General features: G+C 36.5%; 1 protein-coding gene across 5 annotated transcripts in view; it reads right to left on the bottom strand.

Annotated features, from left to right (window-relative positions):
* LOC123813229 (cytohesin 1 interacting protein) overlaps positions 1-26,139 on the bottom strand; it is a 63,897-nt gene that overhangs the window by 5,093 nt on the left and 32,665 nt on the right. For 3 of the 5 annotated variants that reach the window (XM_045830234.1, XM_045830252.1, XM_045830243.1), the window contains exons 3-9: positions 20,978-21,137; positions 14,364-14,413; positions 14,063-14,117; positions 10,564-10,666; positions 10,256-10,349; positions 7,382-7,451; positions 872-938 (exon numbers count right to left, since the gene is read on the bottom strand). In XM_045830234.1, coding sequence (XP_045686190.1) covers positions 872-938; positions 7,382-7,451; positions 10,256-10,349; positions 10,564-10,666; positions 14,063-14,117; positions 14,364-14,413; positions 20,978-21,133 — 595 coding nt within the window. In that variant the 5' untranslated portion in view covers positions 21,134-21,137. Of the gene's footprint in view, positions 1-871; positions 939-7,381; positions 7,452-10,255; positions 10,350-10,563; positions 10,667-14,062; positions 14,118-14,363; positions 14,414-20,977; positions 21,216-26,139 lie in introns of those variants that run through there. The other 2 variants (XM_045830227.1, XM_045830261.1) reach the window with 2 other exon arrangements.

Genomic DNA, 26,139 nt, shown 5'->3' with positions numbered 1-26,139 from the left:
GTTAAATACATAAAAAGAGAAATAGCTCATACATGTGTTTGATTAAAAAACAACTTCAACACAAACCTCCAAGACAAACATTAGTGCCTAATTAAAAATTAAATGTATCTCTTTTTCTGTAAACAGATTTTTACTTTTGACAGACACCTAGGTTATAAATAGTGATTGTAGGCATGGTATTATATGAAGAAAGTAAAACCTATATTTTACACCCACTTAGCTAGTGGTTTCAATAAGTTATTTGTACATATAAGTTCATTCTTCAGGTTACACTATTCACATAGCTAATGTAAAATCAACAAATTTTAAATTTACCTCTTCCTTTTAGATTGTACACATAGCAACAACCATGAATTTACTGTTATAATGATCATTCACATTTCTGTCTTGGGTTTGGAGGCCATGAAGAAGAATTTCTCTGCCTTAATGTAAACTACACAATTTGAACAAATGATAGGAGCTCTACTTAAGATGTGTGCTACCATTCCAGCCTCAAGAGTTTCTCAGAACTATGAAGCCCCTGAGCCATGAACATTCTCAGGAATTTCATTCATCTGTTGAAATCAGACAATTGTTCCAACTGCTCGTCTACAATCCCTAGGTGACTCTTGCAAGCGTGGGCACACAGGTGTGTGTGTGCGTGGTTATGCACGTGTGTTATGTGTATGGAGGAGGGGATGTGACTTGCCTTATTCTACTGTAAATATGTACATTTCATTATGTATTTCATTACAAAGAAACACAACCTGGTATGCTTTATCCATGCTAGACAACTTTTCTTGTAATGATGATAATCTCAAAGCAATTTAGAGGCAGAACTACTGAAAGGGTGAAATGTTAGTGTGGTTTCTGAACAGGAAATCATATTTACCGTGAAGCAGGCGCTGTTCCTGTAACTGCAGAGTTCTGAACTCCACCCATTTCTTCTTCAAGTTTTGCTGAGGAAAAAAATTTTGCAAATTATTAGGAAACCTCAGTGAAGATAGCAATTTACTTCTAGGTGTTGAGATTTTTCATTAAAATTTTTCCTTTCTCTCTAGCACTAAAAAACCCTCCCATTCATTTGAAAGATATTTTTCTGTATAAAAGCGGGATACTGGGAATACTATTTTCTCAAGAAATAATCTAGTAGCACCAACAAGTTGAAATGATGACATCATTTCAACAGAAACAATAAAAACAGTAGACAATAGAAACACTGACATTTATTCTTTTTTCATTTAAAAAGTATTATAGAACCAGATTGCTTGGATCTGTGTCCATTTACTCTCTGTTCAGACAAGGATCTCCAATCTAGGCTCCCCTCATAGGCACGATGAAATGCAAGAGAAAGACAAAAACAGAACCTAATCCCTGGAATTATCATGAGGATTAAATGAGTCAGTAGTTATAAAATAATTAGAACAGTGACTAGATCTTAGTAATTGCTCAGTAAACACCATCCTCATCCTCTAAGCCTGGAACACCAAAAGTCTTTTCTGTTAGACATCTTGTTATTTTCTACACCAAAAAGGGGAAGTCAACCTGTTCTTAGAGGCTTCCTTGGAAGGCTAAACTTAAAACACGGCTAAGCATCCCTCCTTGGCGGCTCAACTCATGAGAGCAGTAGCTCAGGGTGGGAATGAAGTGGCTGATGTGATGATCAAGATGGGAGGTGAGGCCTGGACGAGCCCACAGACTGGGCTGAGGTGATGGGAACTGAAAGCCAAACAGGCCAAAGGCAACTCACAAGGCAGTGCTAAAGGCTCATTCTCTCTCCTTCTGTTTGTTCTCTACTCCACCCCTTCCTTTGCTATTTCAGGTGCCCACAGCCAGCCTAGCAGTCAGGCACAGCTCAGCTTTGCCTGTGGACACCAGTGCCAGAGGAAAGGCAGCCTTGTTGGAAAGGGCAGATAAGGTATGAGAAGGAATAGAAAAAGAAGTGCATTTGGGAGGGGAAGGCCTAAGGAAAAGAAAATGAATGTTTAAAGGGAAAATAGCTGTTGTCTCAATTCAGGGGCTAAACAATCACAGGGCAGGGTTTTCCAATCCTTGATAACAGTAACATTTAGCAGCAATCCTATGGTTGCAAATATAATATGCAAGCAATAAATTCAAGCCATAAAATGCCTAGATCTATTAATTTCTTGTTCTTTCTGCAGTACAATGAAGTCTCTATATGGCTATAAGACTGCCAGGCTACCGACATCACAGCTGTTATCTGGGTAAAGCTTTCATCAGTCACATGGAGGTCAGAGTTAGGGAACCAAGGAGTATAGAACTAACAAGATCTGGCCTGTATACCAACTCCTTTCTTCTTTCTTAGAGAGGTTTCTCTCCTGCAAGTGTATAGTCAATTAGGGGAACACAAAGCTAGCCTGACAATCAAAACTAAATACAGAGAAACAAGCAAGTTGTATAATTTTTTGCACCTACTTATCCAGTAATACAAAGTCAGGGCTTGCCACATACTTAACTTTTGGGGGAAAAATATATAAAGCATTTAAAATATCTAATCTCTTGATCTGGCCCAGTCATCTAAGTATGTCGTCATTTAAACCAAGAAAATACCAGTGTAAAGAGCAAATATGTAGAAGTGACTAAGAGTTTTAGTCTGTATCTAAGCTTCCCTATTTTTCTCAGAGTCTGGTTCTGGCTGATATTAACATCACAGTTGTGTATTTGGACAAATTTAATCTCTCACCACTAGAAGACAATTACAGCGCATGGGAGATTTAACCATACTGGCCACATCCCCTCACTGTGTCGAGGCCAGTGCCTGGTACCTAGCACAGCTCTGTAAATATTGGTTGAATGAGCCTATAAAAGAACGGCTTCCTGAAACAATTTTCAACTATCACAGACTGGATATTTTCAATTGGCTATATTTACAATGTGTCCAATCTATATGAGACACACATAAAGCTAAATATACCCATGGCGCTTTGCTATATTTATAGTGCTTTCATGGATAACATGCTATTTAATTTTCCTAACTGTCCAAAAAAGTTCCAGATTAGAAAACAAAGGTTCACTGTAGCAAAATATTTCCCAAGAGCTACAAACCCAATAAATAACAGAGTTAGAAAAAAGTAACCCCCCCAGATAGCCCATTGGATGTACTATTTTCATGTTAAACATTTGAATCATAGGTCATGAGAAAGGGAATTCCTGAAAACAGGAGTCTTTGAGGAACAGAATGCACACTTACGTAGGACATACAAACTAAATGTCATTGTGTGAAAGGCAAGCCAGCCTGACCCCCGTGATAGGTCAGACCCAAGACACATGAGGCTCAAGACATGAACTGGAAATCTCATAATTGCAAGTTTAGAGAAGGGAAAGAAATGCAAGATGGTAAGCAGGAATGAACCCAAAGGTCTGCTGGACTTGGAGAAACAGAAAGAGGTAGTGAGGAATTTGGATCTTATGGTGAGATATATAGTTTCTATGCACTTATGCAGCACAGGACAGAGACAAGTTTTCCTGCTTGAGGAAAGAACTTTGGCTAAAGCTCCACCCCCACGAAAAGGAGTCTGGAGAAAGAACCTAATGGTGGCTGTGGCTCACATAGAGCCTGTACCTATAGGGGCAAGAGCACATAAGTTGAGCCTCATGACCTGAGCCAAGCAGCACATTGACCCTCCAGGGAAGGCAACCAAGCTGCCAGACCTGGCTCTGGATTGGGAGCTCTGAAGTGTATCGTGGAGGCAATTGCCCATCATGTTGAGTGGAAGAAAGAGGCCACCGTGCAAGGGAAATAGGCAATCTAAACTCCAAAACACCTGCTAAACTTTAGTAACAAGAACAATAAAATTGATAATCAGTACATGGATTCTCTCCAAATAAAAATGAAAATAAAAGTGTCAATAAAGAGTTTAAAATGAGAATATTTATAATTCTCTGAGAAATGATGTCAGTGTGAATAAGAATAAGAAATCTGAAGCAAAAAGAACAGATAAACATGAAAATAGCTATTTGAAAATAAAAAATGAGCTTTTAATAGAAAGAACACATTTTATACAGAACACGGACAACATTACTGAAGCTATTATTACTATGGAATTCAAAAAGAATATAAAAAAGATATAGTAGTAACAATACAAAAAGATATAGTAATACATAATATATGAAAGAATTGTTAGGAAGCTTGGAAGGTGAATCAAGAGACTCTAAAATACTATGTCTAACAGGAACTGCAGAAGATGATTCAGGGAATGGTAAAGAAGGTATAGTTGACCTTTGAGCAATGTGGGAGCCCCTTCTACCCTGGCACAGTGAAAAATCTGCAGATAAACATGTAACTTCTGACTCCCCAAACTTAACTATTAATAGTCTACCATTGACCAGAAGCCTTTCCAATAACATATATAATTGATTAATGCTTATTTTACATGTTCTATGTATTACATACTATATTCTTATAATAAAGTAAGCTAGAGAAAGTGTTATTAAGAAAATTGTAAGGAAGAGAAAATACATTTACAGTACTATGCTATATTTATTGATGCCATAGGTTTATATCATTTGTTTACAAGATAAAAAAAATCTATGTATAAGTGAACCCATACAACTCAAATCTACGCTGTTAAAGGGTCAATTGAATATTCGAAGAGATGAAGCTGAAAGTTTTCCAAAACTAAAGAAAGTCACCAGTGTTTAGATGAAAAGGGCACTGAAAATTTGAAGTTCTAAGCAGTATAAATTTAGAAATGAATTCAGGCATAATCACATTGTGGTGAAACTGTAGATTGGTAAAGACAAAAGAACAGCTTAAAACCAACCAGCAAAGGATAAAAGATTGGCACAAATTGAAATCTGTTTTTTAAATTTATTTATTTTTTAAATTAATTTGAGAGAGAGAGAGACCACTTTGCTGTTCTGTTTACGCATGCATTAGTTGTTTCTTAAATGTGCCCTGACCAGGGATTGAACCCACAACCAAAATACTGTTTAAAAGAAAAAAAAACTCAACAAGTCTCTAGAGAGAATTACCAAGAAATAAAAAGATGAGAAGGCATAAAAAGTAGTACAAATAAAAATGGCGATATAATCAGTTATTATAGAAAACAAAAAACTGAGAATAGAATTTTTATTATAAATGCATGCAATAAACTGAAAATTTTTAAATTTTATTAACAAAAACATAATTCAATAAAACTGGATCCAAAAAAAAACCAAAATAGAAAGTCTGAGCAGTCTTATAACTAATAAAGAAACTGAAACAGAATTTAGAAATATCCCCACCAAAAAAGAACTTCAAGCCCTGATGATTAAGATACTCCCCAGCTCACACTAAAAGTACAGTAAATGTGACACCAAAATTAAAGAGCAATAACCTGTAGTGGGGAAGGTACAGGCCATTCTACTTGTAAAGTAGGGCTACCCTCAAATATCTGAAGAAAATGTTAGCAAATCAAATCTACAAATATATTTTTAAAAGACTATAAATTATTATCAGATTGGGTTTGTTTTAGAAATGCTAGGGTAGTTTTACATTAGAAAATCTTCAAATGTCACTCATCATATTGACAGATTTTTTTTAATAAAAAATGAGAAGACCATCTTAACACATGCAAAAAAAGTATGTGGTAAAATTTAGTATACAAGCCCTATAAATACAACCAGCAAACTTGGTATAGAAGGCAGCCTCTTTAACTTGAAAAGTATGTTCATAGAGATAGCTTATTCCTAATGTGAAAGAGTCAAGAGAATTCCCTTTAAAGTCAAGAACAAAACCAGGATGCTAACAATGATAGTGTATATTCATCATTGTAATGTAGACCCTAGCCAGTTAGTAAGAAAAAGAACAAAATGTTCTTTTTTATGTTATCTTAACAGATAATTATTATCTTTATGGAAAACACAAAATATATACAAATAATTCATTAGAAATTATACAGCTTAGCAAGGTGTTTGAATAGGGTAATAGCATAGAAAATTTATTTTACATACCTATATACTTCTCTCAATCAAAATATTAATTTTTAGGTAAAGAAACTATAATTAGAACATAGCCATAAGTCATAAAAAAGTAAATCTAACAAAATATTTGTAGACTCTTTTATTTACTTTAAAAACATTTTCTGATTTATGCATACAATTTTACATATATTCTGTTAATTTTTATGAACTTCTAATTTTTCTTTCTTAATAAATATAATCTATTAATTTAACATTTTTTTTAAATTTATTATACTTAGTTTTTAAACCCAATAGTCTTTGAACTCCCTTTATTCTAATAAAATGTTTATAGATTCCCTTAGGTTTTTCTGTATAGATATAAATAATACTATCTGTAGATAATGAAAGTGTTGCCCCTTAATCTCCAATTATTCAACTGTGTTTGAAATAAGATAAGTGAAAACCATAAGGATGTCAATTAATCTCATTTGTTCTATAATTTCTGTGGAAATCAAACAGAAAAATTTTTTCAAAGGATTTTACAAATTTATTTCTAAAAAATCACAGGTATAAGTGACATAACAAGATGTTGACAAAGAAAATGGGACTTGTTCATGAATGAGGTTGGGGAAACAAATACAAAATAAAATATAAATAATACATAGAACTCCACCCTCATGGGCTCAATAATTTAAAGTGCATTCTTCATAAAGAAAACTAATAATGGCAGCTGTTGCTAAACAAAGCCCTAGCGAGCCGCCGGACTGTAGTAAAGTGCGGGACCCTTGCTCAGAGGGGCTGCCTCAGTGCCCTGCAGGGAGCGGCCCTGGGGCAGAGTCACTTGGGACTGGAGGAGTGGTCTGGACTTCAAGGCCTAGCAGAGCCTCAGCAGTCTGTTAAGATTTTTAAACCTCTCAAAGAGCCACCCCAGGGAATTTTTATTTAACATCCTCCACTGTGCACAAACTCCTAAAAACTATTTTTCTTCTCCAAAGTTGGATAGTGTGCGTGCCAATGGAAGTAGATTCAAGGGCAGTCACAGGAGTACCGGTGATAATTTTTGTAGTAAGAATGAGGCAGAAAGGAAGGACACAGAGGAAGATAATAGAAAGCAAAAAGTCCATGCCTTTCTGCCCACACATGCAGCACTTGACAAAATGACAAAAAGACCAGCTCCTCCTTCTTTGTTTTTTTTCCCAAAACAAAATGTAAATCAAGAGAGATGGGTACTCTAATGAAACGTTCTTTAACTAATGTGACCACCTGTTGACTTGCTGAGCCTGAAAGACACTCAGAAGGAGGAAGGAAGTGACTTGCACTGGTTTGTGATACTTAATTTTCCTGTGAAGCTAACTCTGTGGCTCTTGATAATTCAGCAGGCTATACTCCTCGGGATGTTTCATCCTGAAGGGCTATGAAATTCCTCAAACAGATCTTTATTCTATCACTCATACGCTCAAGGATGAAAAACATATCTCACTGTATTAAATTAAATTACCTTTAAAACTTGCAGCTTTGTTTCAAGCTCGGCTTTTTTGAGAATTGTTGTTCCATTAAAAGTCTCCACCCTGTTTTAAGAAAGAAAGGGGGTGGAGTATTAGCATGAGTGAGCCATTCAAACAAGTACCATCCTTAGAAAGTACTACAATTTGAGCAGGGACTAGCCTTAAATGTTACAATTCTGGCACTGAAAGGGCCTGGACACAGCCCAAATCTTTTAACAATGTTCAAAGAAAGAAAATAGGAAAAAGAAAGAAACAAGCAAAAAACCAACTCCCCTTGAGAGGGTCACTGAAAGATTCTGGTTAATTGGTAAACTGTAGCTCATTTTATATAAGCCGCTGTGTGGCAATGATACTTATTCTTTACAAGAATCTGTCCTTGTGGGGTCTGGCTGAATCACCTCTTTTTTTGGGTGAATGTCTATTGGACACTTTGTTCACACTTTAGACACTCTGCTATGCATGAGGGACACAGCATCAACAACAAGCACTGGGACTTTTAAGCAGTGGCATCAATGTGCTATTTCTTGAAATGGACAAATCTTTTCCTTCCCATGATGCCAGGTGCCTTTATACCTGTAAATTGCCTTAATTTTGGAAGTAGAACAAATAAAACCAGAAGTACTATCAGATAATAACCTTCATATGAGTGTCTCACCTCAAAAACTTTTAAGTTCAAAAACTTTAATTCCACAATTGTCAATTTAATGGTATTCTTTCTCCCTATACCTTTCTAAAAATTAAAAATAAAATAAAATAAAAGACTTGTTCTGTCCTGAGTGATTGATTTGTTTTGTGGGCACAAACTACAGGCCTTTATTTTGACTACTAAGGCATCAATCTGAGTAAGATAAATTTCAGGTGTGAATCACACACCTATGCATTTTTAAAGCATTGGTCCCAAATTCCTTCAATTAAGCTGTTACTCTTTAAAGATGCAAGAATTTTTCAAGGCATGGTAAACTAATAGCATTAAACGTGGAGATAAATTTTCCTCAATTTCTAATAACATCATACCCAAAATAATGAGATGACAGCTAGCCAAGACGTTATCTGCTTTCTCGTTGGGGCAGTCCTGATTCTGGACAATGGTGAGAATCCCTGCAAATCTGTTCCATCGACATCTGTAATGTCGATCTGACCTGCCAGAGCAGTAAATGTCTATAGGCAGAACCTCAGGCCGAGACTGGCTACTCTCTTGAGTATTAGTACAGTCTCTCATTTTTCTGATCTTTGACTTTCCAACTGTCTCTACCCATTGCCCATTGCCCTCCGCCCATTAAGAGTGGATAACTCTTAATTATCCACCTGAGGTCTGCTCACTATTACCAACCTTCTGGTGGTAATAGAGGACCGACTCTAACTCCATGGATCCAATGAGTTCAGGGTAAAGGGAAGCTTGAATTTGCAAAGTAAAAACCATATAGAGTCCAAGACATAATGCTAGCAGTTAAACTCAGTCCTTTGTCACCATCAGTCATCTTTTAAAACTACTCCTAGACACACCCAAAACGTCCTTTGAAGTGTTAGACTAGAATCCCTGAAGAATGTCCAGCAGATTTTCTACTGGCAGCTTGTAATGAGCAGCTGTGATGTGGCTGAAGAGATCTTGGCACTCAGAGTAAATGGTCACATTCCAACCTCGTGACTTACTAACTAAACCTCATTTAAGCCTCAATTACTTCATCTATAAGTAGGAATAAAACTAACCTCCGTGGAGTGGCTGTGAAAAACAAATGAGAAAGTATAGGACCTACCTTAATCAGGATAAATCCTAAACTACTTACCCTGGCTGGTAGACCCATACTCTGCCCCAGGCCAACTCCCTGTCTTCATCCCTTCTTATACCACGCCTAGTTCACCAATCACCAATTACACTGGCTTTCTTTCTCTCCCTTGGATGTGCCAAGCCCATTTTGACAACTCAGAGACCTCTCTCTGTACCTTACATGCTCTCTTACCAAGAATTAATGTAACCATCCTTCTCTTCAGTTAGGCCTCAGCTCAAATTCCACCCCCTCAGAGAGGACCATTTTAAACACCTAAGCTAAAGTATCAGCTTTTCAAGTTGATGTTCCATCCCATTTACTATTGTACTTTCTTCATAGCAGTTATCAAAATTGAAATATCAAAAATATTTATTTCTGCAGGTTTTTCTTATCCATCTCCTTCCATCTCCCCTGAGCCCATCACAGAACTGGAAACATAGTATTTGCTTGAGAATTATCATTTCAACAAATGAATGAATTCCATCTTTTAACTAAATACTGAAGTCTTATTAAGTTCTAGGGATAGTATAGTTGAAAAGTCAGTCAAATCTCCAGTAGGGAAGATGATGTCCTATGAGTGAGTTTGGAATAGTAGCAGGTGTGAGTGTGTGTGTGCAGAGTAGGAAGTGTAGGAAGACTTTGTTCTTCTTTCCAAATAGACCACTAGATGAGAAAAACATCTAGTTTTTAGATACTTTTCTAGTTTTAGATGGCTTGTTGTATAAGATGAAAAAGCTCAACCTTTCTGACCTTTTCATTTGTTCTAACCACAAGATTATATCAACCATGGAAATTGGGCTATTTTCTGTTGTTCAAAGAAAATGAGTACCAGTTTAATTGAATTTAATATCAAAATTTTGTAAATGCTCTCCCTGCCACTCAGATGTCTGGGCTATCAATGTCCTCTGACTTCAGATGTTGACAACATGTCCTAGTTTGAGGAAACCTTGAAAAACAAAAGGAACTGATAAAAATGTCTGTATCCAATCCCAAAGTTATGGTGCACTGCCGCTCTTCTGTGATGCTGAACAATAAGTCTATTCATTCAATCAACAGGCATTATGAGAGACTGTAACATTTTTAAAGCAAACGGATAGTTACGTTAGCAGGTTTCCTGAAGATCTGATCAGGTCAACAACTTGCTTGTGGGTAAAGCCTTCGGTGCCCACACCATTGATATTTGCAAGGACATCACCTGGGAGATGCCAAGAAAAAAATGAGTGTTAAAGAGGTTGATTAAATAATCTTTTCTGACATGCAAACGAAGAAAAACAAGCAAGCCTCAAAACTTAACAACATAAAGGTGCTAAGAAAATTCAAAGCAACGACAGTTTCCTGACCTTCACTACCAAAAGGTTTTTTTCTTCTTGCTATTTAAATAATTCTTAACATAAGGATAGTTATGTTACCGGCTTGCAAGCCAGCACAGTGTGCTGGGCTGTCCTCCTGGATCTTGCAGATCAGAGTGCACAGCTCTGAGGAGCAGGTGTTCTGGTTCTGGAGCCTGTAAGTCTGCAAAAGTTAAAGTACACAATTACTATTCCAAAAAACTCAAAATCTGTTTGTCAAAAAATAAAATGGTGTCAGTTAATCTAAGAGGTATAATGGTAAATGCAAAGAACAATTTGGAAAGGCTTTCCTGAATATAAATTAAATTAAGCATACCAATTTTACAATCCTACCAGACAATCTGCTGCCAATCCCAGTCATTTAAAAAAAATCTGCCTTGAGAAAAAAAAAGTGGGATAAGATTGGCTCAAGCTTTTATATTTTCAGGCCTATGAGACCACCTGATGCTATCATTATTGCTTATTTACTGAGAAAAATTAAGCTTCTCATTTCCCAATGGGATAAAACAATGGTAGCCAAGAGCAAAGAGAAAGATGTCCATGAGGATCTTCCATGCTAAAGTACTCATTACAGGAGTAGACAAAACAGTACACAGCAATGGAGATGTGCCAGCATAATTATTTTACATTAGAGTTCTGCAAATAATGACAATCTGCTCTCCATTAATTCAAAAGTACTATAATCGACTTGCCTCCATTTCTGAGCACTTGCCTTGAATACTCATTAGTTCATTAATCACCTAACTAAATTAGAAAAATTTATGCTTTACCTCTTGCCTCAATTTGGCAAAGCAGTTTGTTTTTCAAATTGTACCAAGAACACTGGATAAATGTTTGATACATAGATTGACGCAATGGCTTATAACAAACACGTTTTTATTTTTCACACAATTATGAGGTCTAGTTCCATTTAGACTCAAGATTACCATTCTAGTTTGAGTAAATCTTTTCAACATCTGACTCCTAAAATTAAACCACATTCCAGTACTGCCTCCTTATGGAGAAATTAATGTCCTATGGCCATTCCTCCTTATTTACCAGAATTGCAAGTTCTAGAACCAGAAGTCAGTCATGTGCAAGCAACTTCTAGGAATTTGACTCTGTTAACTTGCATGGGATTTCTATTCACTCAAGAAGGCATTTAGAATCCCCATATCTTAAGGTAAAATGGAACTTTAAAGAGCATGTACTATATTTTCCATCTCTGTCAGAGACCCTGAACAGTTTTTCTGTCACGGACCCTTCTTGCCACAGCCTAGACCTTTCCAGAGATGGGAGGGTGGCCTAGTTTATGTGGTACATGAACCAAAGCTGTAACAGTCATCATGTTGAGAAACCACTGTTATAACAACTCTATTAGCAGTGAGAACCTCCCGTCTATGTCCAGTGAGCAAAGTGAGTACTGTGAAGTGGAGATGTTGATTTATGTCGTTGGAACCTGCATACGTTTGCTGGCAGCTTAAAATTCCTGGGTTAGAGATAGGGAAGTAAAGGCAGAGGTCCCAATGTTATAGAAAGAAGAAAGAAATAGTAAATTAAATCCCAACCTCTCTCTCTCTCTCTCTCTCTCTTCTGTTCTCACTTTTAATGACAAAACAGTCCTTAGAGACACAAAAGTCACAGTGCCCTTTCTCATGCCCAATGACAGTCATTCTAATACTTGTCATTTGCTGATCTTCTATTAGTACCAGGCACATTACTAAATATTTTGTATGTGTTATTTAATTTGAAATTCCTAAAAAAAAACCCATAAGGCAAGCACGGAGGGAAAAAAAAAAACCTCAGGTGTGCCTGAATCTAGAGTCTGTGTTTCTATTACATTATATGATCCTCACTAGCAGCATATGAGTAGCACCCACAGAAAACCAGAGAGGAAAGTGGACTTGTTCGTTTCCAACAAGTCCTTCACTTGGTAGACCAGGACTCAAACAGTTGTTAAAAATGGGTGCACGATATGGGCACATGAGGTTCTATCCAGTCTTCCAAAAGTTCCCACATTTTCTCTGTTCAATGACTATGCAAATCTTATAAGTACTAGAGATGAGATATGGTACGGACCTGGGAATGGAAAGTGTGTACCAAAAAGGAATGTGCAGAGGAGTGGGTTCCTGCATCAGAGACAATATGCATGCTCCAGTTCAGAGGTGAAGCCATTAGCTCATGTTGTGGTATGAAGGCTCATGGTGCTGTCACCTGTGACCTACTAATGATAGCTTTGACTCTTGCTCCAGGTAGAATAAGTGTTTATGGTATGAGGAGAAACACAGAGGAGCAGTGACATATCATAGAAGGGTGAGAAAAAATCTTAATTTGTCACTTTAAATAAGAGTATGTGAGTAGTCACTGATCCTATTTTTAGTAGCAATGGCTGCATATCTTTGTGCATAATTCTCACTTAAAAAGAAGCAGTCACAAAAAGTACAGTCTCTACAATGGAACAGGGAGTGTTTTGTGTGAATGGGGACTAAGTACTATGCTTTTAAACCCTGATGGAAGAATCACACATTTCCCCAAATTTGAAAGTAGAAGAGTTCAGAAAGCAGAAGGTATCTTCTTTTCTCCTATGGCCTTCTCCCTGTTCTTTGAAGATACAGTTCCAGTTTGTTTCTTTATTTATAAAGCATTTTTACTTAGCAGCTTCCTGTTCCTTATCTTAAAATACACACTGGCTTTCCAATTGTGGGGCTGATAGTTATGTTTTCTGAAAGCAGCACCAAAGCTAAGACCTGAGAGATGATATGCAATAAAAAAAATAGGATTGTGCAAAATACATCTAAAAGAAACACAAAAGTATAATGGAAAAAAATGGTTAATACCTAAGCTACTACTGTTGCAATTCATTGCACTAGATTTCCTTTGACCTAACTCACCATCTTTACAAACATGGACATTAAAAAGCAGACAGCAAGTAAGAAATGAAATTATTAGGCTATTACATAGAAACCTATAGCTGTTTTCCAAATTTCCTAAAACATGCAAGTAAAGCAATGTTCTTAAGTGTTTCAAATAATAATTATAAAGTGCCATCATTGATAAAAAGTACAAATTTCTCATAAAATAAAATCTTCAGTATTTTTGAAATGTAATAGGAGCTATATGAGAATGCATGCAGCCTTTATATACAAATACATATGCTTTCAAGTGGTTCTTGAATATCAAAGTACAGATTTAGAATCTGGCTGCAGTATAAAAAATGATTGTGCAAACATATCAGGAATGAAAATATACAAAATGCACTTCTATAAAGAGTATTTCACTCTTTTATTTAAGGCCAGGCTGTTATCAAGCATTTCTGATTAGTCTGACTTACAGGAAGACTGGAGCCACTAAGAATAAAGTTGAGCAAGTCTCAGGAGCCTTTATTTTATTTATATGTTTCAATGTCTTCTTTCCTTGGTGGTACCAAAAACAATAAAGAACTACCAAAACAACCGCACATAAAATGAAAATCAGTCTCCATCATCCCCCGATCCTGATTTCCTTCTTTCTTTGCAAATATCATGATACTACTAGTGCCACTGTCTTCATTAAAAGTCTGGAAAATTTGAAAACTGCCCACCTGAATTTCAAATCCAAATGTTCCATTATCCTGCTTTTCCACAGTAATAAGCTTTCTGTAATAAAAAATAAAAAATGTAATAAAAAACTATGCATGGAGATCAACGTATCACATTTGTCACATACTTATTTTTAAAACTGTCACAATTTAAAATAGCTGACATTTATGTAAATTGTGGTACTGTAACTCTGTGTGTGTGTGTGTGTGTGTGTGTGTGTGTGTGTGTGTTATCACTAAGTCTGGAGAACTGTGTTCCTACATATCTTGGTGAGAGACCAAAAAAATAAATGAATCTCTTTACCTTTGAGACCAGGAAAAGTCACCTAAAGAACTTGATCGCGACAAAGCAAGCTGAAAAATACAACAAGCAAACAGTTATCAAAAGGTCCTTAAAACACATCTGCGAATGTTCTAACTCACAAAGAACTTTGTTCTTTATCACCTTTGGCCCAGCTCAAAGAAGGTAAAGGCAGTAGTTCCCATTCTTTAGTGATAGCAAAGGAGAGCTGGCAAAGGGAAGTTCAAGTGTTCTGTTTAAAAGATTAAAAGGGGCTCTGATAATAATACACTGTGGCAAGAGTTAAGGTAATGTGGCAAAACTCCAAAGCTTCCCAAAAGAACTTCATATCTAATCTGTATTAAAAATAGCCTCTGAGGGATTAACCATAGCAATTTATAATCACACTGAAATCCAAAGAAAAATAACACCCATGGAATGGCATATAAAACCCAAATACTTAAGAGTTTTTGGAGATGCTGATGAAATAATTGTGTTTATTATAAGACTTACTTGAACATGTTACTTTTTAAAGCAGGTTAAAAAATATCTCTAAAGAATAGCAATACTTACCAATAAAGCAATACAACTCAAGTAAAACCAAACACTTAAACCCTGAATTCTGTTTATGATGTATTTTTGTGATAATGTAGGAAGAGTGCAGTGAGGTTTCTAGCCAAGAAAGGAAAGGAACCTCCAAATGGTATAAATGACATAAAAAATATCACCCTTGCTCCATGTTTTGGAAAAAGATCATGTAAACATAAAATTCCAAAATATAATCAATCAACCATTATAAGTTGAGTAAAAGTTAACAAAAGGTTGCATTGTGTTTTTATGTGTTCTTCTAAGTGATTAAAGTGTGTTTTTGTGTGTATTTCATTTATTTGTTTAGGAATTAACAAATATGAATTAGCCTTTCTCAAGTGCTAGTCCAGGGGACACAAATATAAGCTTATGCTACTAGCTGATCCCTGATGTTTAACTGTCAACTTAATACATAAAATGTCAGCAGATCACTGCATAGTAAGTCTAGATGAATATAAATAAAATAAGTAGAGGATGAAAACTGGAAGAAGAAAAACACATAGAAGAGAGTAATGCACAAAACAAATCCTTGTTAAGGCTTTTGTAAGGAGAGAAACCTGCATCACTATAAGGAATTTGAATTACCCAGTACCAAATGCCTACATTCTGACAAATTCTCTGGGATGGCTCAGATTTCAGAATTTGCTCTTGGTCAGTCAAGTTAATGTAATGGAGAGCTGGTCTCTTCCTACTGAGATAATACAAATTAATTACATTTTCTTTTCTTTCAGTTCTGAACATCAAATCATTTATATTATCCTGAAGACTGTGATAGGAAAGCTGAGACCCAAAAAGATTCTCTAGAGTTGCAAAAAACTATTTGTTTTTAACTTATAAGGACTGACTGTGGAAGACCTACAACTTATATTGTTTATTTCAGCCTGATTTTGTACTGAGAAGTGTCAATAAAAAGAATGGAGACCATTCAGTTAGGTAGTAGGCCAACTTCTGGTGGAACACAGCAAGAAACTTGATATTCCCAAGCATTCTCAATCTTTCCTTTATATTGTTACTCTCATTTTCTTAATTTTTTTCATTATTTATATCCTCGGCTTCTATTTTTATTTCAGATTGTAAGGTACTTAGGTAGGTCATATCCAATTACCTGTAACCATAACTAAGGTTTATATTGGAAAATATAACTCTTGCTATCAATATTCATCAGATTAGTCATAGCATTGATGGGAACCTCAAGAGTTCAGCTGGTCCACCCTCAACCTGCCTTCTAAAACAAAAATCATTTTAGAAAGATCAAATCTAAAATCTTTTAAATCCACAAGACAAGTAGAAACATGGTATAAAGAAGGAATCTCCCCACCTCTTTCCTGCTACCTTTCCTATATAGCTAATTGACTTGTGAAAATGAAAATATTTGCTTAGCACAATGTGAGAGGCATAGCAGACAGTCAGTTCCTATGGGCTGACTAATTTGGGTTATCAGTGACACACAAAAAAATCGGACTAAGTCAAATTATAAATTAGTTTCCATTCCAGATAAGCAATGAGCCTGTTTCAGGCACCTAACCATTAAATAAAAAACTATTTAAATAAATTAGTCTCCATCAAATTCCCTGACACGTGCCACATCTTGACACAAAGCCTACTTGCTTTTGATCAGGGCTGTCAGACTGAGGTGATGTGGAAAGGAATGTGCTCAGGGATCAACCTTGTTCACACACAAGACTATCTGCCTGAGTGAAAAGAAGTATGTCTAAGGTCTTATCAAAGGTCTTAAACTTTAGGAAAACTCTTCCCTGCAGCCTTTTCCCTAACAGAAGCAATCCTGTTCTAGGATCTAACTAGTGGAGTCTCTACTCCCAGACAGCCTTTCTGAATCCTTTCTCATTTTTTCTCAGGGTTGTAGTGATGGCACCAAAACTCATGAATGAGGAACTGGTGTGCAATGAACAGCATATGCTGGCAACAGCTGTCTTTTATTACACATTAGCTAATATGAGAAAGCTAGGTTTTGCAATTTGGCAAATCACTTGCAACTGTTCAGTACACAGAGCTCTTTAACCTCTTGCTAGACACTAATATAAAGATGCCTGTGTTGAGTTTATGATCCCTTTTCTTTCAGTTTTAGTCAGATGACTTAAAAATCAGGCATTTATATTCAAGATGTAATTGTTCCTGCTATCCAGAGATTCACAATGCCCTTTTTTAGTGGGAAACCAAGACCAAACGTTTTAGCTGTCAGTTTGCGAAAGAGGGATGACCTGTAGCTCAGTCTGCCAGGCTCAGAGGAGCTCAAAGGTCAGTACTGTAGATTCTCCTGATGTTAAGTAAAACAGATTGTTACTTCCTGGTACCCACTCTGTGTACTCATTTCCTGAAAGTGTTGGGGGAAGAGAGAGAGAGTAGTTACTTCTTCACAGATGAGGTTTTTTGTTTTTATTTACACTTCCAATACCTTGTGCTCTGCTCCCTTTCCAGTCCCCTGCCTCACTCTCCCCAGTTCCTCCATGAATATGGCTTTCTTTCTTTTTCCTTTTACATGAGGATTCTTAAGCTAGCAAGACTGCACAGTTGATTTGAAGATATAGCAAAATAAAGGCACTGAACTCAATTGCTTGACTTGCAATTGCCCCTAAGGAAACCAAAGAGGGTCACGGCTTCCCAGGGAAGTCTCATTTGGGCTCGCAAACCTCTTTTTCAGGAAGAACTGTCAGAGCTTGACTCCCGGCGTGCAAAAATATGGATTAGAGAATAGTTTTCAAATTCTTTTGTGGTGAAAATAACAGTTTTCTACCAAAAAGGATTTATCATTAAATGAGCAAAATACCTTGTCGTAGTTAGGGGGACTTGGGCGTTTGGTAACAAATGAGTGTGCAGCCACAAATAATATGAAAGCTCCAAGGGTAGAGCCCATCCCAGAAATACTCGCATTACAGAGTTGAGCACAACATCTCGTATCTGAAGTTGGAAATAAAATTCCCCTTCCAGAAATTGTGTGTTTAGTAATGCAGTTAAACAAGATGGGTTTGAACTGTGCAGGTCCACTTATATGTGAATTTTTTAAAAAAAATACTGTAAACATATTTTTTCTTTCTTATGAGTTTCTTAATACTTTCTTTTTTTTCTAGCTTACTTTATTGTAAGAGTACACTATATAACACATATAACTTACATCAGCATATGTGTTCATCAACTGTTTATGGTCTCACTAAGGCTTCCCATCAATAGTAGGCTATTAATACTTAAGATTTGGGGGAGTCAAAATTTATATGCTGATATTCAAGTGTTAGCACCCCTAAACCCCACATTGTTCAAGGATCAACTGTAATTTGATAACCAAAAGAAAATCAGGCCAAGAGATTCAGTGCATGATAGCACTAATTTACATTTAAGCTTCTTCCCTTTCAGGTCCCTGGCCTTACGACAGCATTTGGTAAAAACTGTTTGGAAGAGCAACCCTAATCCTGGGGCATCACAACATTTCTAGACTATCCTTATGCTCTCCAGTCTCCTTCCTACAGTGTTTTCCTTTGCAGGTATTTTTTCTAAAACTATGTTCAGAAATAGGAACTGCACTAGGTTGTCTGTCACCTCCTACAAATACAAGTGCTAAGATAATATGCACACACAGAAATCTATTTTTAAGCAATTCTGAGTGTAACACCCAAATGATTCTGAAGATTAATCTGAAACTACAGGCTAACGAGATGCAGCTTTGCAGAAACCAAAGCCAACAATATTGAGAACTATGAATTGTTGATGTCAACCCTGAAAGGGATGAAAATAACAATGGGCAGAGAGACACCTGCCCGTGGCCTCACAGAGATCTCATTGCCTGCAATTCAGTCAGTGCCAAATGGGTGATTAGTCTCTAAAAACCAGTTCAAGGAAATGCACACCCTTTTGCAAAACTGTGAAATGTTTAGATAGACTTGCACCAAGTCTCACTGATGACAGTTGTATAGAATCAGAAGTATTGTGTACATGAAGTTTTGTTTTGCTTTTATTTTCTTTAAGTAATCCCCACAGCTGTAAGAAAAAGCTATTGATTAGGAAGCATCTACCATGGAAAAGAACAGAAAAGGGGAGAAGAGAAGACCTAGAAAAGATGAGAACAGAGATGAGACAAATAAATTAATTGGTGTTGGAATGTGTGTGTGTATGTGTGTAAGCATATATATTACACCCACATGAACAGACACACATACTTGGGTGCATTTCATATGCTTAAATCCCTGTCATTCATTATCTTCTTCCAACCACCTCCCCCGATGGTCTTTCTTCAGTTCATGCTAGCTTCGCTCAGCCTTAAAGACCAGATGTCACTCCTCTGTCTTCACTGCCTTCAGTGTTCAAGACTTTGTGCCTCCTCTCCATCCCCTGCATTTTCCCTTTCTCTAACTAGTGCAAAAGTTGCTCTCTTACCACTAGTATCCACCCACTTACGGACAGACCACATTTCTAGAATAAGTTTCCTAAATCCCTTTCCTGCTCAAACACATTCAGTGGCTCCCTGTGCTGCTCAAGTCACTGCTTCCTAGAGGGAATGTCCATGTGTTTTTGTGCAGCCGCCCAGCTCTGAGGTCTCCCTTCACCTCTCATACAGACACTGGGTCCTCCTGACCCAATAACGTGCCATTACCTAAACATTCCTTAAAGGTCCCAAGATCTGTGCTTCAACATTAATTATTCCCTCATTCTGGAATATCCAATATCTGGAATATTTCTCCTTCAAGGCTATATTCAAAAGCACATAGTTTGATTCACGCATTTATACTTTCACTTTGCACAGCACCTATTCACTCTGCCTACTTCACCGTAAACCCAATAAGGACAGGAAACATTCTTCTCATCTTTGTACCTCCTATACTTCATCAATTCTTCATCTGAAAACTGAATAAAGATTTCAGTACTTCCCAGAGTTGTTTTGTTTCCAGACAGGTAGTAAATCAATGGACACACTCATCATTAAATTAAACTTAATATCATAAAAACATTTTGCGATTGAAAAGACTGATAATTGAAAGCAGGACAAATGATGTCCTTGTTGTCATCAGTGTGAAAAACCCCAAGGAACCAGCCATGGACATCACTGAGATAAGTGATGCCACTGCTCCAGCTCTCTCATCCTGAAATTAGAAGGCTGAAGTGAGTGAGCATGTGATGCACTTGCGACGTTTAAGGTCAAAATATTATGCTTTTCAATAATTCAAGCATTTTCTGTACAACTGCTATATCTAAATTTAGATATGCACTTGGGATATTATAGTAGGTTATATAACTGAAGGGGTGTTATGGTTTTAATTTTTTTTGAAACTGCAAGTCAAAGAATAAAAAAAATCACAAATTCAGTTAGACATGGACTTTTCCAAATGTGTTTCTCTCACTAGGGAAATACTTTGCAGTAAAAATAAAAATAATAACATAATTATAGAGCATATACTATATTTCAGTCTCTGTGTTAAGCACTATATGTTTCCCCACTTAAGTTGCAGAAGACCCCCATAGGGTGGTTCTATTATTATCTTCACTGTGGAAAAAAAGAAATCTGAATCTTAAAGAGGCAAGTTACTTGCTCAAGATCCCTCTGTTATTAAGTGACTGAGCTGGTGTTCAATCTGGCACTTACTTAACCAATAAAAGCCTTGTGCCCGTGCCTCAAAGCTGAAGATGACCTACTCCACAAAACTTGTCCTCAAAAAAATGTGCTCTCATTTGATGATGAACTGAAATGACTATCTGTGACTGGGAGTGAGGCTAACAGGGAAAGAATCAGTGGGACACACACAGGGGGGAAATTAAGAATTCTCAAATTGGGCTTCAAGTTTGATGTGCTTAATCGTTTTTGTTTTATCTGAACACCTCCACAAATGAGAAAAGCAATCTTCTTTTAAGTTTTGCCATGACAAAGTTTTGTTATGGTCTTAAATTTTCAAGCTAGTACACCAGTATTGGCTGGGCTCCTCACCTCCTTCCTCACTCCTACTCTTAGAAGCCTCTGAAATAACGTTTCAGTATGAAGTCCAACAAACATATCACTCTGCTCTCATCAGAACATGAACACTCTAAAAGTTACAAAATAGCAATCATACCTGCTTTCGTCCCCGAGGCAAAGTAGCCACAGTGTCAGCCAGCATTTGAAGCCTTCTGTTATCATCCATGGAAAAGTTGCCAGTGAGTGTGGGGTAAGAGCTATATGCCGGACCAGTGCAGTAGTCCACCAGATTGCCATTGCTGCTCTGTTGCATGAGCCTTTGCAAAGACATTGTGAATAAAGATTACTCCAGCTGGTACATGGCTGAGTGGCCTTGCACGATGGGGGAAGCTAAAAGTAAAACCCTCTGACAAGTAATCAGAAGTAGAAAAGCAGAAAGAGCCCATGTGACTTCTGTGGTTTGAGGTACTTGTTACAGAAACCCTATCTTGCAGTTCACTCCCCTTTTGCAGTATTTTTTCTTTCCCTTTGAACCTAAAGCTACTTTTCACTATCAAAAAAGAATCAACTTATTTTTCCCTCTTCAAACAGCCAGAACTCTTATGCGTACATGTTCTATGGCAAGTTGTGTTCAAAACACCATCTGCCCTTTTTTTTTCTAAAGGAAGAAAGAAAAACTTCCCCTAGTTCTGCCATTTGTTTCCCATCCATTTTCCTATTTAATACGAGCAGTGCAATGTAAAAGCCAGGGTGTGCGAACATTCAGTTCTCGTGAATATAAGCAAGAATTACAGGGTCTGATCATAATGTTCTCTCATGAAGTCCTTGTAATGTACTTTCCCCAAAGTACACTGTAGCTCATTAATGTTCATCTGAAAGACATTATATGTGCCACTTGGTCTGTAACCATTCAGCATTCTCCTGGTTGTCCTTTAACTACTTTGTCCTGGTTAAAATTATCCACCATCTTTACAAGGAACAAGGGGAGGAGAAGACCAGCACATTTAGGGCACAGAGTTGGCCATATTCTAGAGTGGACTTCGCTGCAGCATCAGCAAGTGGTCCCCAGGGAGGGACAGAGAGGGCAGGAAGGCAGCAGGCAAACCACGGTGGCACAAGAATGTTGCCAGTTGTCCTTGTGTGTTCATATGGGCCAGAGGCACTATCATGAAGTACTCAAGATCCAGGTGCTTTTCTTGGTTGGGGTTGGGGACATGTAGTTTTAAGAGCACTGTTTTCAGAGGAGGAGCAAGCGATGTAAGTAGAAGGAAGCATCAAAACAAAATTCAAAAAGAAGTTTCAGATCATCTAAAAAGTAAAGTATGATTTTCAAACTCATTTTGAGGGTTAATAGTAGAATTTAAAAGAGTTAGAGAGTCTTTGAACGAAAATGGAAGTCAAGGTAAACTCAGCTCAAGCAGAACCTGCCAAATGTAAAAATAGTAAAATCTTCTGAGTTAACAGCGCTTTATAGTTGACATGTTCTTTAGATAAAATAGTCCACACTTATCACTTGGTACAAAGTGAGGTATTATTATGGAGTTCTGTTTTAAGTAATAAGAATTCAAAAGGAAAAACTTTAAAGAAAACGACTTGAACTCTCTATAAACTGCCCTATCCATTACCAAATGTGTGTACATACAGCAAGGATGCTCTCACTCACCACAAAGTAGTCTAAAGGCAAGAATGCATGTGAAAATCTGCTATTGTTTACCAAGGTATGCTTGCAAAGCATCGTCAGAGCCTGGATTACCATTAGCCTGACTCATGTATTCACGAGGGTAGACAGGGGAGGAAGTGGTTACTCAAAAAAATAAGGAGGATTCCTCTGTGTCCTTCTGATTTTAATTGTTGTTGAGGGTTTTTTTTGTCCATTTTATTTTAAGTTATTTTTCTTTATTTGCATAAGAAGACTTTATTTGGTTTCCTGGAATGTTATAGAACTTTATGGCTTTGGTTTGCTTATTCTGTTTATTTTGGCTTCTTGCCTTTATTTGCAAGCCTTTATTTAGCTACCCAGACTGATGTAGAAGATGGGTTAAAGTCATACAGATAATATTTGAATATTTTATATTTGATTTTATATAAAGTAAATTTAATTTGATAAGGTTACTCTCATGTATGAGCGCCCACTAACGGTGACAACGGCTTTGTCTTATTCCTCACTTCGTTTGAGTGACTGGTCTGATGGATGGGTGCTTCCATCTTCCCCATGAAGTGTAGATTGTTGGGATTCTCAGAGCATTCCCCCTAGAGGAGTGGCCTTTCAGAAAAGAATACATTAAAACCCTACAACCAGGACTGGCTCTGGAAAATAACCAGCTCAGGAAAGGGGGTGTGGGGGAGCCATGGAGTCCCTGTATTAGAAATCCCAAAGTGGATGCAAACCAAATGTTAGCTTAGAGTTGTGACATACATATTTAAAACAGCAGGCATGCACACAAAACTTTAAACCTAATATAAATAATAGTTAATAATACATCATATCCATTATGTTGTTAACACAAGTACCAGGAAACAATTTTCTAAACTATTATAGTTCCATCCAGTCAAATCATGAAGCTATGCATACATTACAATATCATCCAAGAGATTAAGCTACTGAATTCATCTGAAGTCTTAAGCAGATTATCTAGATGACTTTTTTGTGAATCTACTTAGTAAGATAATTTCAAACCTTCTTTAAATGTAAAAGTAAATGTCTTGATACTTTCATTTGGTTCACTTATCACACAGAATCTTCATTAACTGAATTTTTTAAAATTAGGCCTTGACTGGTGTGGCTCAGTGGATTGAGTTCCAGCCTGCAAACCAAAGGGTCACTGGTTCAATTCCCGGTCAGGAATTCCTGGGTTGCAAGCCAGGTCCCCAGTAGGGGGTGTGCAAGAGGCAACCACACAGTGATATTTCTCTCCCTTCTTTCTCCCTCCCCTCACCTATCTCTAAAAATAAATAAATGATATCTATTTTTTAAAATTCTACTTTTCAATCTACTTTGGATTTAGAGAGAGTACCCTGAGCATGAAGGGCATATGAAAGAGGTATCTCTAAGAAGGTCCATGTTGAAGATATAAAGTACAGTAGTATATCTGTCACTTGGAGATGATCTGGATGTGGATAGGTTTTTAAAAGGACCTTTGTTAATGGACTTCTCAATGGACTATACAAAATGCTCCATAGGTGCAGAGAAGTTCGAGTCTTTAGAAGACAGTCCACAGTAATATTAAAACTGCACTCCTCAGACTGTAAGGAGATCCTTTGAGTTACCTGGAGAAGAAGGGAAGAGGAGGACAAAGAAGAAGGCATGGGAGGAGGATTCTGAGATTTTGAGCCCTGACTTCAGCCACAGCAGTTCTGCTTTTAATTGCTTTATAGTATGTTCTTCCTCATATTACATAGTTTCCTTGAGTTACAAAATAAAAATTGAATTAACAAACACTGTACAAAGAACAGTATCCTACTTAGTCCCTCTACAGGAAGGCACCACACCACTAATAAGAACCTTGATTTCAGCAAACATGGCTCTCTTTTGAAGGGCTAAAAATCCTAATATTAAAAATTCTCTTTAAGCATAAACACAAAGTAATGAGTGTAATCAGTAGACAAAGGATCTCTAATTCTGAATATGTCTAAAACTATTTTAAAGCAATCACTTTCTATGAATTTATTAAGACAAAGGTAAAAAGCATTTAACTGAACTGAAGTACATTTGCATCCTAAGAGAACTGTTTTATGTTACAGAGATAGATGTCAAAATAATTTTAAATATGTAAGATACAGCAGTAAATATAGAATATTTTAGTAAGATTAGGTTAGGAATGGTTTTTCTAACAATACATAAATATGTAGAGGTGCTTAGCAAAATAAAGATTAAAAACTTCATTCAGTGAGCGCTCTTTGCACATAGGTTAAAGTTAACTAGAAGAGAGCAAGAAACTATTTGTGACAATTGATTAAAGGCTAACATACATAAAGAGTTCTTAAAATTATACTTTACATAAAAGTGTTTTTAAATGAGCAAATTTATGAAAAGATAATTTAAAAGAAATACAAATCAATACATTTGTTAAAGGATATTCAAACATATTAGTAAGAAGAAAAGTAAAATTTCAACTAAAATGTTAGACACTGATTTTTGTCCACCAAATAAACAAAAAATAAAAATTAGTGATTTCCAGTGGTGGAAAAGTTAGAAGTAAATGGGCTCTTCGCACTTTGTAGACATATAAATCAATTAAACTTCATTAGTAGGGTAATTTGACCGTACTGAAATTTAAAACATGCATGCCAGGAAGTCTACTCTTAAGAATTTACCCTCCAAATGTACTCCTACATGGGCAGAGAACAGCACAGAATGTTCCTGTGGCACTCTCTGTAATTGTGAAAAATGGAAGTTTTAAATGTATATCAATTCAGAAGTGGCTAAAGCTATAATAATTTAATTTAATGTACTCTGCACCCATTGGAAAATCTAAAATAAACAGTTAATGCATAAAGAACTTTAAAACAGAGTAGGGGAAAAGGTAGAAGAACAATGCACATAACATGATCCCATTTATGTTTTCTTCTTAAAGAAAGATCACATATATATGCACACTAACATGTGTACACATAAAAAAAGACCTCACAGATATATATGTATATATATATCAACCTTTTAATAGTGTTTACTTCTGGAGAAGGAGTTGTAGAAGGGGAGGAGTGTAAAGGGAGACTTTAAAAAATTATGTTATATATGCTTTGAACCTTTACAATAAGCACACATTCATATATTATTTGGTCAACTTTAAAAATACCAATAATTCACAAATAATTTTTAAAAGCCAATCACATTTGTTGATAATAACATCTTATGACGTTGTAGGTCTTCATACTTCTGTTTATGCTTACTGATGAGAATTATTCATCTATCCACTGTATATTTGGTGTTTGTTTATACCCACTGATTCTTCTTAATGGGATTTTTTTCATTCTTTTAGGTAATTATTTCATATTTCCTCATGATTTTCTTCCAACCAAGTAAAATTTCTCCTCTGAAAAGACTGCTGAAGTCTCCACAAAATAGTATAATAAAGGAGAGTAAAACAATTATGGGCCACTAATTTTTACAGAAATCAAGGGCATTGATTTGTCCTATTGAAATCCACTGTTTCTAAAAAGGCAGTTCTTAACAGCTTCATTCTTTCTCATTAGTCATTTATTGCCTTTACTCTCCTCACCCTGTACACCGAGTTCCATTTCAACATGTAAGTCTTTTATCAAATTTAAGGTAAACAAGTGACAGTCAGTGCTCCCTCCACTTCCCTTAGCTAACACCCT

Source organism: Phyllostomus hastatus, unplaced genomic scaffold (genome assembly GCF_019186645.2).
Source record: "Phyllostomus hastatus isolate PE091 unplaced genomic scaffold, TTU_PhHast_1.1 phas_contig_1, whole genome shotgun sequence".
NCBI lineage: Eukaryota > Metazoa > Chordata > Mammalia > Chiroptera > Phyllostomidae > Phyllostomus > Phyllostomus hastatus.
This window is presented reverse-complemented; position numbering and strand designations above follow the sequence as displayed.